General features: G+C 44.2%; 2 protein-coding genes across 2 annotated transcripts; both read left to right on the top strand.

The window, feature by feature from the left end:
• The first annotated feature begins 883 nt into the window (after positions 1 to 883).
• LOC131416661 (C-C motif chemokine 7-like) lies at positions 884 to 2,816 on the top strand. Its single transcript, XM_058559320.1, has 3 exons — positions 884 to 971; positions 1,742 to 1,859; positions 2,300 to 2,816. The coding sequence occupies exons 1-3, from the start codon at positions 896 to 898 to the stop codon at positions 2,403 to 2,405; spliced, it is 300 nt and encodes a 99-aa protein (XP_058415303.1). The 5' UTR covers positions 884 to 895; the 3' UTR covers positions 2,406 to 2,816.
• A 7,744-nt stretch (positions 2,817 to 10,560) lies between these two features.
• On the top strand, positions 10,561 to 12,447 carry LOC131416662 (eotaxin-like). The gene is made up of 3 exons (XM_058559321.1): positions 10,561 to 10,636; positions 11,847 to 11,958; positions 12,342 to 12,447. The coding sequence occupies exons 1-3, from the start codon at positions 10,561 to 10,563 to the stop codon at positions 12,445 to 12,447; spliced, it is 294 nt and encodes a 97-aa protein (XP_058415304.1).
• Positions 12,448 to 12,857: the final 410 nt, after the last annotated feature.

The raw sequence follows: 12,857 nt of genomic DNA on the forward strand, positions 1-12,857 counted from the left end.
GCATATCCAGCTGGGATAGCTAGTCAGAGGTCATTCAAAGTTACAACCTGGTTTCTTTTCTACAATATGGTTTCCCTTATGTCAACCTTGTGTTGAGCCGGTATCAACCCCAATCCCGCCATGATCCAAATGAGAAGATCTAAAAACTCCCTGAGTGAGAATTGCCTTGCTGAGGTGAGTCAACCTCCACATTCAAGAGCAAAACCAATAATAGTTATTAAGTCACTGTTTTCACATGGGTTGTTACACAGCAATAGAACAGACACTACAATTTTAGGTACTATTATTCTAAGAATACTGAATTCTACTTTTCTGCTAATGTGCTATTATCCTATTTCTCTCCGGTTTTAGAAAAGCCAGCATGATTTAAAGCAGGGAAAGATTTTTAGTCCATTTTAGAGCCCAGACAAAGTTTTGGTTCCTCTTTCCAGACCCTGGGGTCCTGGGGATGCTACCTGAAAGAGAAAATAGGGAAATTCCTTACATCTCCTTGACTTTGGTATCCCTACTTCCTTCCTTTTTCTACCAAAAGTGTTTCATTTCAAAAAAGGCAGAACCCTTAATAACAGCTGTAGATCACATGCTGTGGTCTGCCTGGGCGTAGCTCCCACCTCACCTAGCACTTCTTATCTTAGATGGAAAATAGGCCAACATCAACTCACTGTTTTCTCTCTCATTTCCTAACATCCTCCTCAGGGCAGAGTTATACAGCTCAGCAGATTAATTACTCCATCCTGTGATTCATTCACAAGAACAAAGCCCTCTTGCTCACTGAATTTTTCCCTTTTCCTGTCTGTTCCTATAAAAGGCAAGCAGAGCCACCAGAGAAGCAGAGAGGCTGAGACCAGACCAGAAACCACAACTCACGCCAAAGCTCCCGTGCTCACCCTCCAGCATGAAGGTCTCCGCAGCTCTTCTGTGCCTGCTGCTCACAGCAGCTGCCTTCAGCACCCAGTTGCTGGCTCAGCCAGGTAAGCCCCCCTCTCCTTCCCTTTGAAGCACATCACCCATCTCTGGGTTATCCTGGGCCCTCAGAGCAGAAGGGTACCCACAGTCTCACTTGAACAACTGCCTTTGTAAGATCAGGAAAGTCAGAGAAGGGTAAGGAGTGAGCCTGATCACACAGCTGCTCCTGGGCAGAGCCTGGACAAGAATTCCAGCTGTGGACCCCAAATCCAGCTCCTTCCAGGACTCCAGCTCTGTAAGCACACCCCCAGTGCAGTTACTGTCCCGGCTCCTTTCCATAGTGTTTGGGAACTGGGGTGATCAAGGGAGGGGGCCTCTGGTGGTGGGTTTGCAGGGTATTTCAAGACAGAGTGTAGGGCAGAGCAGGAGACCCAGAATCTGGACTATGCTTCATTCAGTCCAGCTTCCAGAGACACAGCTCTGCAGAGGCAATGGGTATCAGGGAAACTCATGATCAGGCAATGATTACTTGGAGCCTAAAGGGGGATCCGTAGCTCGGGTCCTCTTGCCCTAAGAAATTGGATTATTCTGTTAGCCTCTCCTAGCAACACCTAGAGTTGTCATCAGCTCCTCTTCCCCTCACAATGAGGGATGGTGCCCTTCCATTTTGTAGTCCATGAGACAGAGAGTTTAAGGAAGGACTCAAACGACAGTACTGGATTTGGGGTGGGTGGCTTCCTTTCTCTTTGACTCCTCCTTCTTACTGTTCCCTACTTTATAAATAGAAAGCTCCAGAACACATTCGAAATAGCCTTTTGTTGTTGTTTCTTTGTAGCTGGGGTTAATACCTCAACCATCTGCTGCTACAGATTCATCAATAAGCGGATCTCCATCCAGAGGCTGGAGAGCTACAGAAGAATCACCAGCAGCCACTGTCCCCAGGAAGCTGTGATGTGAGCGCACCATGACCACCCACACTCAACCCTCGGTCCTCAGTTCTTCTCCCCGGCAGTGGATAGGGTTATTATCAGATGGAATTGGAGTTAAACCCTCGGATGCTTAGACCATGTCTAATCCAATTCCAGAAACTTTCCAATGGGAAAACTGAATTCAAGAAAATAAAGAAACTTCCCACTCCCAGCTCCGTGTCCAGCCATGGGTTCAGAACTCAGTTACTTCATTAGGTGATGTCCTGTTCATCCAGGAGCCAACATGACTTCACCTCAGCCAGCAAAAGCAGCTCTTCCCCTGAGGTCCCTTCTTTCTCCTCCATCCCTAGGGCAGCACCATCACCCCAAGCTAGTCGGCCAGGCAGATTTCCCATAAAGTAGGTTATACTCCCAGGCTGAATCCTCAGAGTGCTCCATCTAACTGTACCCTCTCTCCCCCATAGCTTCAAGACCAAACTGGCCAAGCAGGTCTGTGCTGACCCCAAGCAGAAGTGGGTCCAGGATTCCATGCAGCACCTGGACAAGAAAATCCAGATGTCAAAGCTTTAAACACTCACACCTGAACTGAAGCCAAGCCAGTACCTGAGAAACACCTTTGTATGCCCTATCCTTTCCCAGATGTGCTCTGAGATTATTTTATTGTGGTTCTAAGGAATATGGGTTTTGTCTGATGATGTGAATCATAGTTTTTCTTAAGTAATGTTTTATCTTCTTGTAAGTTGTTAATATTTTAATTTAATGTGCCGTGGATTTGGGTGGGTTTTAACTGTAAAGCTTGGAGACAGAATGTCACCCTCAGTCCTTTGAAAACTGCAGGATACTCCTCTCCTATCTACCTCTCTGTGGTGTTATGAAGTTCCTTGCACAAATCAATGCAAAGATTTTTTTTTGGTTTTTGGGAAGTGATGTCCTGATGAAACCATAATGTTATTATAGAATTGAATGTTTTTATTTGTATGTCTCGAGATTTCACATAAAATATATTTTGGGATAAAACCTGACTTTGATGGTTTTTTTAAGGATAAGATAAAGCTGGCAGTAACAGGGGAAAGAAGGCATGGTTTCAGAAGGTATAGCTTGTGTTCTGGAGGTAGGAGTATATGATAGACCCGGGGCTTGCCTCCAAGCTGGGCTCACCTGCATGTCAAGGAGAGTTGGGTAGGTTGGGGCCAGGCTTAGCCAGCTACACATCTCCAGACCTGATATCAGCTTTAGCCATTTATTCAAATATCTTCTTTCTTTCCAAAGTCATTCCTTTTCTCACCATCCCACACCCTACCCAAAAGTAGCCCCCTCATCTATTGCATCAGCCTTATTATGGCTGGCTGGTTTTCCCCTTCTAATCAATGCTTGGATCCAGAATAATACAAACATCACCTGCATTGCGATCAGGCAAGGGACTGACAGATGACTTTGCACATTTCCTTCCACATCTGGCAACCATGTGTCTTAAAAATTTGTATCTCTACAAGTTGAGGAAGAGCAAGGAGGGTGAGGATCCTGCACCTAAGGCAGGGTACTGACGAATCCTTGATAACTTCAAGCTGAGCTTCTTGGAGACAGAAGATTTGCATCAAAGCCCCAAGTAGAAATATCAAGGTGTCCAGAGAAATCAGACTCCTTAGCGGCAAGCAAACAACAACCATTTGCTGCCAAGGGGAGTAATCTCAAGTTCCAATGGAGAGCAACAGGAGGCCGATAGGAGGTAGGAGGAGAAATAAATAGATGTTATAGTATCCTGAGACACAGCAAGCCCTCTGGTGCAGGAAAATATTAAGCATAGTGTCAGATAGTAGGACAGGCAAGGAGAGATGGGCTCCATGTGCCCAAGCCCAAACAGAATCTGCTCACACTCTCTTTGTCAAGCCATATCTCTTCATTTTCAAGGAATTATAAACACACTTGTCCTCTTGTAGGCCTGGGCCCCTTGTCCCCTTCAGGCACAGAGGATTAGAGAGAAATCTCAAACCACAACCAGGAACAGGGGCTTACACATAACTGTGCATTGAGTTTCATGGGATTCAAAGATTAAACCGGTTATACCACCAATGTTCCTAGTAAATTTGGGCAAGTTTCTTTACCTGACTGGGTCCCCATAAATGGAGATTGTCGGTAGACAAATGACTCTCATGTTGGTATCACCATCACTTAGACACTAAGGAAAACACAGATTTCCAGGTACTATCCAAAGATTCTGATATGGAGTGTTGGATGGGGAAGAAGCCCCTTCTATCCTTTTAACTCGTTCTCAGCCATGTCTGTGGACTAGTGATGCGATAGCCTTGAGGTTCCCCGATGTTGTGTCTTTCAGATCAATGCAGTCTCTGGGCTTGACCTGTGCCTCTGGCTTAGACATGATGAGTGCCTTTTGTTTGAACTTTCCTACCCCTAGACCTGGCTGTTGGGCGTGCCTCAGTCCTGAAATAGCAGAGGCTGTCAATGCCCACCACATATCCATGTGTTCTTCTACATTTTCCAGCCTAAATTGCATTTATTTGGGGGCAGTGTGACTGAATTCTAACCAATTGGATGAGGGCTGAAATGATGTAAGCCACTTCCAGATGTAGTCCTTATAAACAACTCATACCTCCAGCCTTCTCTTCCTCTGTCATGCTGACCTTGGAGGCAAAGTGTTCATTAAAGCCCAACTTCCAGGTGGAGGCAGCCCACATCCCCAAGTCACTGGTGACTGCTTGGAGGAGAGCCACTTGACCCACCTTGCACTAAGACAGGAGAGAGAAATAATCCTTCACTGTATTAAGCCACTGAAATTGGGAGCCTAGCTTAACCCTGCTAATAGAAGAATCGACACCACGATCATACGTTGTCGTTAAAAACCTAGGATGTGTAGCATTGGCTAGACTTTCGGCACCAGGCAGTAAGGAAGCCAATAATTCAGGTTGAAAAGATGGAGATTCAAGATATGAACTGTTGAAGCTGTCAAGTCCTGTCTGCTGAAACTGTAGCACCAGGGAGAGAGTTTAAAAAATATGCATTAGTAATGTGTTGGTTGTTTTTGTGTGCATTTGTTGAGGTATTGCAAAAAAGAGATGAGTTCAGGAAAGAATTGACTGGTCTTAAAGTAGAAATGTAATGGGGTAAAGTCCACAAATTTCCCTTATGTTGTTGGGAAAGCCCTCTGTTTCAAGGTCCCAAACATGAAGAGAAGATATTTAAGTCAAAAGATTTCAGAAGTAAAAATCCAGGAAAAAACTTATAGTTGGATGAAGTGACTTAGGGCAAAAATCAGATTAAAGTTGTAGACTTGCCATTTTAAGACTCATTAGGAGAAAGGGGAGAGAGAGAGGAAAAATCAAAAAAATAATTTGAGAACTATCTTTAGAAAGAAATGTGGGCTGTGGCTGCTGGCACATGGAATTGACTGGGTGGAAAGATATCAGAAGCCTGTTAAAGAGAACTGTACTATATTGCCAATAGAACCGTGAATCAGCCTGGCCTGAAAGAAAAAAAAAAGAAGAAGCCACTGACAGTTCAAAATGAAAACAAAGTCCAAGCCCTATAGCGCAACAAGCAGGCTTCAAAGGCTGCAGAACCCCCTGGAAGAACATGTCTCTCTTCCGCACCCACTTCAGAGGTGGCCAAGGGGAATAACGTAAAAGGAGGCACATCACCAGGCTATCAGGAGCCAGGATCAAAAAGACAAAAGAGTGGGGCTGGCCCCATGGCCTAGTGGTTAAGTTTGGTGTACTCCTCTTTGGCAGCCCGGGTTTGGTTCCCAGGCGCCAACCTACACCACTCGTCAGCAGCCATGCTGTGGCAGTGACCCACATACAAAGCGGAGGAAGATTGGCACAGATGTTAACTTAGGGTGAATCTTCTTCAAGCAAAAAAAAAAAAAAAAGACAAAAAGTTTCCCCAGATTGCAGAATCAAGCCTCCTCAAGGGTGAGGAACTTTTACAACATCTGCCTAAAGAACAGCAGGATTGCTGCAGAGCATTGGCCTCTGGTGTCTACTCTCTTCCTTTCCATGAATGAGGGTGTTGATTGCAAGCACTCTGTCCTTTTCAACTTTGATATACTGGGGAAGGGACAAATAACTTGTTTTTCCAGTTCACAGGTCACTTGACAAAGTAGATCCATGTCCTCATCTAACCGAGAAGACCACCTGCCATTCAGGTATCCCAGGCATGTAGGTTGATGCAATGACTGTATGGGACTTTGGGTTGTCTCTCTTGGGGAACAGGTTAATTGTGTTAACTTATGTTGTGAAGAAGTGAGCAAAGGCCAGACTATGATAGAAACCATTACTCCTCACCAAATATTCATGCATTGCTCTTCATTTCTCAGCCTCCTTTGCACTTAGACTACAGTCATATGACAAGTTAAGGCCAACAATATGTAGACACATGTAATATAAGCTGCTCCCATGTCTGGTTCTTTAAAACATCCTCCATATCCTGTCAACCCTCTCTCTTTGCCTCAGTGACCTTAGAGGCTGCATGTCCCAGATGTTGGCTATAATTTACAAGCAGCCTGGATCTCCGAGTTACTTCTCAGAAGACAGTACCTTTGGTAAGCTGCCTGACCAATATCAGGCTGTGACATAAACAAACGATAAACATCTCTCACAGTAAGCTGCTGAGATCTTTGTGTTTGATATTGATGTTGAAGTATAGGCTAGCATTACCATGACCAATTGGCTCAGGGAGATACTTTCAGCATTCTGTGCCTCAGTCTTCATCTCTGTACAAAAAAGCAAAGTTGATTGCCCCAGGAGGACTGTATTAGATAATATAACAAACAGGAGGAATATTGTAAATAAAAGAGCTTTGATTTCTCTCAGGGCAACTCTGAAAAGCAGGCTTCACTTATATCAATGATTTACAGAAAGGGAAGTTCTTAACTTTCCTAAGCCTCTATTTTCTCATTTTTGAAATGGATTTAATTAGAATACAGTCATGTGTCACTTAATCTTGGAGATACCCTCCGAAAAACGAGTCATTAGGCAATCGTGTCATTGTGTGAACATCATAGAGTGTGCTTACACAAACCTAGGTGGTATAGACTACTACACACCTAAGCCATATGGTACTAACCTTACAGGACCACCATCATCTGTGCAGTCCATTGACCGAAACGTTGTTATGCGGTGCATGTCTGTACCTACTTCATGGGTTTGTTGGAAGGATTAAATATGTCAACTCATGTGAAATGAAATAATATAGTGGCTTGCACAGATCGCACAAATTAGCATTGTTATTGAGAACTTGCTATTTGCTAGACACATTGTTAGAATTTTTATACTAACATATATTTTGAGGTAATTTTCCTTCAAACATAGTAAGCAGTGACCCTTGAGAAAAAGAGGTAGCAGACCCTACTTGGTCCTGTTTTGCCTAAGAGAAAACTGTCAAAGGGCCACAATGTGGTAAAGGTTTCACAAGATAGGGAGTCAAGAGACAGGTTCTAGAATCATCTCAACCTAAAACATATGGCATCGCCTTAGGGATTTTCTCACTTGTCCCCGTGCATCACATCTCTATTCTTTTTTTTTTTTTTAAGAGAGGGTTGGCATGAAATGGATGTTACTGTCTCTTTCAATTCTGTGTGTAACTTTGCATTGTTAGAGGAAACCCGGAGCAGAGCTACAACACAAAACCAGGAGTCCTGCTTCCTGAGTCTTTTCTCACTGATCACTCGCCATTCCTTGGAAAACACTCAGGAAGCGAAGATTTTGCTTTCACAGTAGGTACCCACTTCCTGCCCATCACTCAGAGTCATTCCTGATGAAGGTCCCACACTCATCAGGCACCAGACCACAGGCAAGTCTTGGGTCTAGCCCTGGTCACTGCTGGTTGGGAAGCTTCCGAGGAAGAGAGACAAAACTGCTGATGAAGATGCTCCCATTTGTTAGGGTCAGCCAGGCATCTGGATGCAACAGCTGCTTAACTTGGATCTCTAAAGATTTTGTTTATTTTTTCCCACTGGAGTTTCTCTGGTCTAGATTAAATCCAAAGCCCTCCAAGGAAAATTTGAAAATAGAGATCACTTGCTGTCAGGGCCTGCTAAAAACCTAGGAGAGTTATGAAATGATTCCTACTAAGAGAACATAATCACTCAGCCCTCTCAATCAAACACTTCTGAGGTCAAGAACATTCCAAACTCGTATTGCCAATACTTTAGAGACCACACATCTCCTACGTTTGCAACTCAGGCATTCCTGGAAACCATCCCTAGCATAACATGTCTTTACTTGGAAGCAGTGGGAAAACTGGGGAGAAGATATGGAGGAAGTCATCAGGCCAGACTCAGAGTCCTTTTCCATCATCCCTGGGTCCATAAAATATTCCTACTAATAATAAATACGAACTACCCTTACTGAGTATCTACAGTGGTCTCATCACTCTTCTGAGCACTTTATATATATTAACTCATTTAGTTCACACAACAATCCTCTGAGATAGGCATGATTATTATCCCCATCTTAACCTAGCAGAGAGTGCTTAGTAAGTTGTCCAAGGTATCAAAGCTAGTAAATGGCAGAGCCATCATCCAAACTCAGGATCCTGATCCCAGAGACCACACTAGACCACCTGCCCTGAAGTTGAGCAGGCAAGAAGAAGGAAGGTCCGGGTTGTCTCTTCCCTACATCTGTAGACCAAGTATTCTAGATGGGAGCTTAGAGATTGTGTAGGCCAGCAAGGGCACTTTCTTAATCCTGTGCCCATGATGGACATGACCAGTCAGCCACAATATTTTCTTCTACTAATCCAAGACAAGACCTCAGAGTTCTCAACACATCTCTCTGTGCAAGTTGTACCAATTAATCAATTTGATATGCGAGTGTGCAGGAAAAGCCAGGAAACAGCCTTGAAGTGCCTCCATGCCAGTATTCAATTCTGTATTCAGCACAGTAATCCCACTAAAGACCTTAATTAAGGACCCCATTAAAGACCCCATTAAAGACTGCCTCCCCTTGCACCATCTCCTACTAGGGGTCCTTGTGTTGTGCACAAAGAAGATACATGTGGGTTCTTGTCTCCTCTTTCTCTTTGATATTTTTAGCCATTGGGCACTTGTCTGCAACGTGTGCTCAGGGGTTGAAGGTGAACTAGATCGTTGGTTTTCCAAATGTGTGCCTTGAATCCTTGGGGTGTGAGGGCATAGGGGAGCACCCATTCCGCTTCAAACAGACACACTCCACTACAGTGTGTTTGATGAATAGGCTTTCACTGTTTGATTCTATTTGGAAAAAAGGCTTTAGCAGCTAAGCAAATAGTTCAGAAATGCACAGGAACCCCCATACTGTTTTCCACAGAGGCTGCACTAATTTGCAATCCCACCAGCAGTACACAAGGGTTCTGCTTTCTCCACAGCCTCGCCAACACTTGTTATCTCTTGTCTTTTTAATAACAGTTATTCTATCATGTGTGGGGTGATAGCTCATTGTGATTTTGATTTGTATTTCTGGGGAGATGTTTGTCAAAGACTGAAAACTTTCAGTTATAAGATAAGTTCTGGGGATCTAATGTACAGCATGGTGATTATAGTTAATCACACTGTATTATATACTTGAAATTTGCTAAGAGAGTAGAACTTGTATTCTCACAACACCAAAAATATATATATATATATATAACTATGTGAAGTGATGAACATGTGAGTTAACTTGATTGTAGTAATCATTTCACATTGTATATGCGTATCAAACCTTAAATATATATAATCTTTATGCTTCAATTATTCCTCAATAAAGCTTGAGGAAAATGCACAGGAAGTCAAGATCAATAGGAACTATCCAGTTCTGGTGTCCTATGGCATGAAAATCCCAGGGCACTAAGATTCTATGACCACTGGATTGAATAATGGGGGTTAGGGTCTCGTGTGCTACCATTCCGGGGTTCCCAGAGGCCTGGTAATGTTCAGAGCTGCTCAGATCTCTCCCCAGCTGGTGGCAGGGAGCCTAGCAAAAGTTTTAGGGCTGCTTCCAGGCCTCCCAAATCCTGCAGACCACCACGTGAACACAGGGGCCAGCAAACGTTCTAGGATCTCCTCATCTCCTCACGCCCTTGCTTTCCTCGCTTCTTTACCCCACCACAGAAGTTTCATTTCAGAGAAAATAGAGCTTTTAAGAATGACCCTCTCCAGGGCCAGCCCCGTGGCATAGTGGTTAAGTTCGGTGTGTTCCGTTTCGGTGGCCCAGGTTTGCAGGTTTGGATCCTGGGCGCAGACCTACAGCACTCGTCAGCCACACTGTGGCAGCAACCCATACATAAAGTAGAGGAAGATTGGCACAGATGTTAGCTCAGGACTAATCTTCCTGAAGCAAAAAAAACGAGGAAGATTGACAACAGATGTTAGCTCAAGGCGAATCTTCCTCAGCAAAAAAAAAAGGATGACCCTCTCTGATTGTTTATTATCTGTGCTCAGTCATTTCACAAGCACACACTCCCTTCCCCACTTGGACCCACAGGATGGATGAAAAATGCATCAAGTCCCCTGCCCCCTAGTTTGGCTCTCTTACATCCTGTTAACTTGCCAAAATGTGGAGCTTGGTCAGCAATTCAGGACCTCCCTCCAAAAGTGACTGGTCATGACCTTGTCCAAGCAAAGGCTTCTCTGGAAGCTCCCACTTTCTCTGCTCTCTTTAAAAGGCAGTCAGTGCTGCAGAGTGACAGAGAGGTTGAGACAAGCCCAGAAACTACAACTCTCACGCTGAAGCTCATGTCCTCACCCTCCAGCATGAAGGTGTCTGCAGCCCTCCTGTGCCTGCTGATCACAGCAGCCGCCTTCAGCACCCTGGTGCTGGCCCAGCCAGGTAAGCCCCTCTTCCCTATGGGAAAGCTGACCACCTCCAGATCTATCAGATCAACAAGAATCTGAACAGATTTACTGCAAACCCTGAATTTTAAAGATGGGAAAATAGGTCCCATGAGTGGATAAGAAATGCTCTGACCCGACAATCAGTGGAAGAGCCATGACTAGAAACCCAGGCCACCAAGGCCAGTCTCCACTTTCTTTCCTGACATGAGTATTGAGAGAGATGCCGAGTGTATCCACAATCCAGTTGCCTTTGCAGTGTTTGGGGATAGGGCACACAAAAGAAAGACCCTCTCTTACTGTAAGCAAGTGGGCATTTGGGGCAGTGGTGGAGGGGAAAAAAATTGCTTGATTGGATGCCCAGAATTTTTACCGGACTCCGACAGCTTTCAGAAACAGTGGTTAAAGGAGGGGAATGAGGTCCCAGGGGAATCTCTCAAGGTGACCTATTTTGACTCTGTTTGGAAAAAATACCTAAGCGTTTGTATCATAACTCATTTTTCCACCCTCTGATGACTTAGATTTACTGTGCATGCGTCAGTCTGAGTCAGAGAAGATGCTGTGGTAACGAACAATCTTAAATTATCAGCGGCTGTAAACAGCTAAGGTTAATTTCTCACTGGTACTATATATCTGTAATTTATTGGCTAGAGCTTCTGCTTCCTATACTCAGGATTCTAGACTGGTGGAGCAGTCACCCTCAGGAGCATTGCTGCTTACTCTGACAAAGGAAAAGAAAACTCTCGAGAGTCTTGCACTGGAAATTACAAACTCTGGCTCAGAAACGACACTTGTCACTTTGTCTTCTCACTTATGGGTCAAAACTAGTTAATGGCTTCAACCAACCAAAAGTGGCCAAGAAATGCAAGTCTACCACGCGTCCAGAAAGCAGAGAATGGAGAATAGTTGGTGAAGATACGATGACTATCACATAGACACATAGCTCCTCATAATGACAAAGCTAGAGCTTGTTGCCTTGACCGAGCTTTTTCCATATCCTCGCCCGCAGTGATGGGTCCCCACTGCACAGCTGGGGACCCTAAATCAAAAGCAGAGGCACAAGACCTCAGAGCAGATGGATTCTATCTCCATCTCTTACATTTCCTTGCCTTCTCCTAAATTTCCTTCCTTCCTTACAAAGTCATGCTTTAAAATATCTACATATCATTAGTGGCCCATCCTTTCTTTCATTTCTCTCCCAAATTCAGCTGCTGTCCCAACCGTCTGCTGTTTTAATGTGGCCAGTAAGAAGATCTCCATTCAGCGACTGCAGAGCTACAGAAAAATCACCGGCAGCAAATGTCCCCAGAAAGCTGTGATGTAAGTAGACAAAGATCAAAGTCTCCCATCCCAAAAATTCATTTCTAGGGGGCAAAGGTCAAGAACTACATCAGAGTTGCTTGGAGTCATAGACTCAGAGAGTTCGAATGCCATGAATTTTCACAACAGGAGATTTTTACTCCTAGCTCCCTGCTTGGAGGCTTGTTCAGTTCATACCAGTTCCCTCAAGTCAAGAGCAAGGATGGCTTTACTGAGCCTTCAAGAGATGCAGCTAACTCTCAGAGTCCCATCCTTCCCCTGTCCCCCCTTCATCTCCCACCATAAGCCCTTCACCCCATAGCAGATGGTCCTGGAAGATTTAGGGTTAAGTGGACACAACTTTGAAAGAGGATCCTTCTAACTGCTTCCCCTCTCTCCCACAGCTTCAAGACAAAACAAGCCAGGGAGATCTGTACTGACCCCAAGCAGAAGTGGGTCCAGGATGCCATGAAGTACCTGGACCAAAAATCCCAAACTCCAAGGATATAAGTATCACCTTTTGAGACCAAATCAGGGCCTGAGAAATGCTTGATTCATTTTCCCTGGTCTTCCTAAGATGTGTCCTGAGATAATTTCATCATTTCTCCAAAAGGAATGGCTTTTATTTAATAATTTTTAAAAAACATATTGTATTTAAAGTATTGATGTTTTTAAACCTACCTGCCATGAATACCAGTTGTTTTGAAAATATAAAGCTTTGGTCAGGTCCCTTTCCCTCTGTGAGCCCCAATTCAATCCCCTGCAAAGTATGAGAAATATTACTCCTCTCCTCCCTACCTCTCTGGAATCTTGTACGGGTCCTGGCAAAGATGATCGATATGAAAATGTTTGTATTTTTAAAAATGCATTGTTCTTGTGAATCAAAAGTGTGACTCATGATGTTCAGTGGAAGTAAATGT

This window comes from Diceros bicornis, chromosome 18 (assembly GCF_020826845.1).
Source record: "Diceros bicornis minor isolate mBicDic1 chromosome 18, mDicBic1.mat.cur, whole genome shotgun sequence".
NCBI classification, from domain to species: domain Eukaryota; kingdom Metazoa; phylum Chordata; class Mammalia; order Perissodactyla; family Rhinocerotidae; genus Diceros; species Diceros bicornis.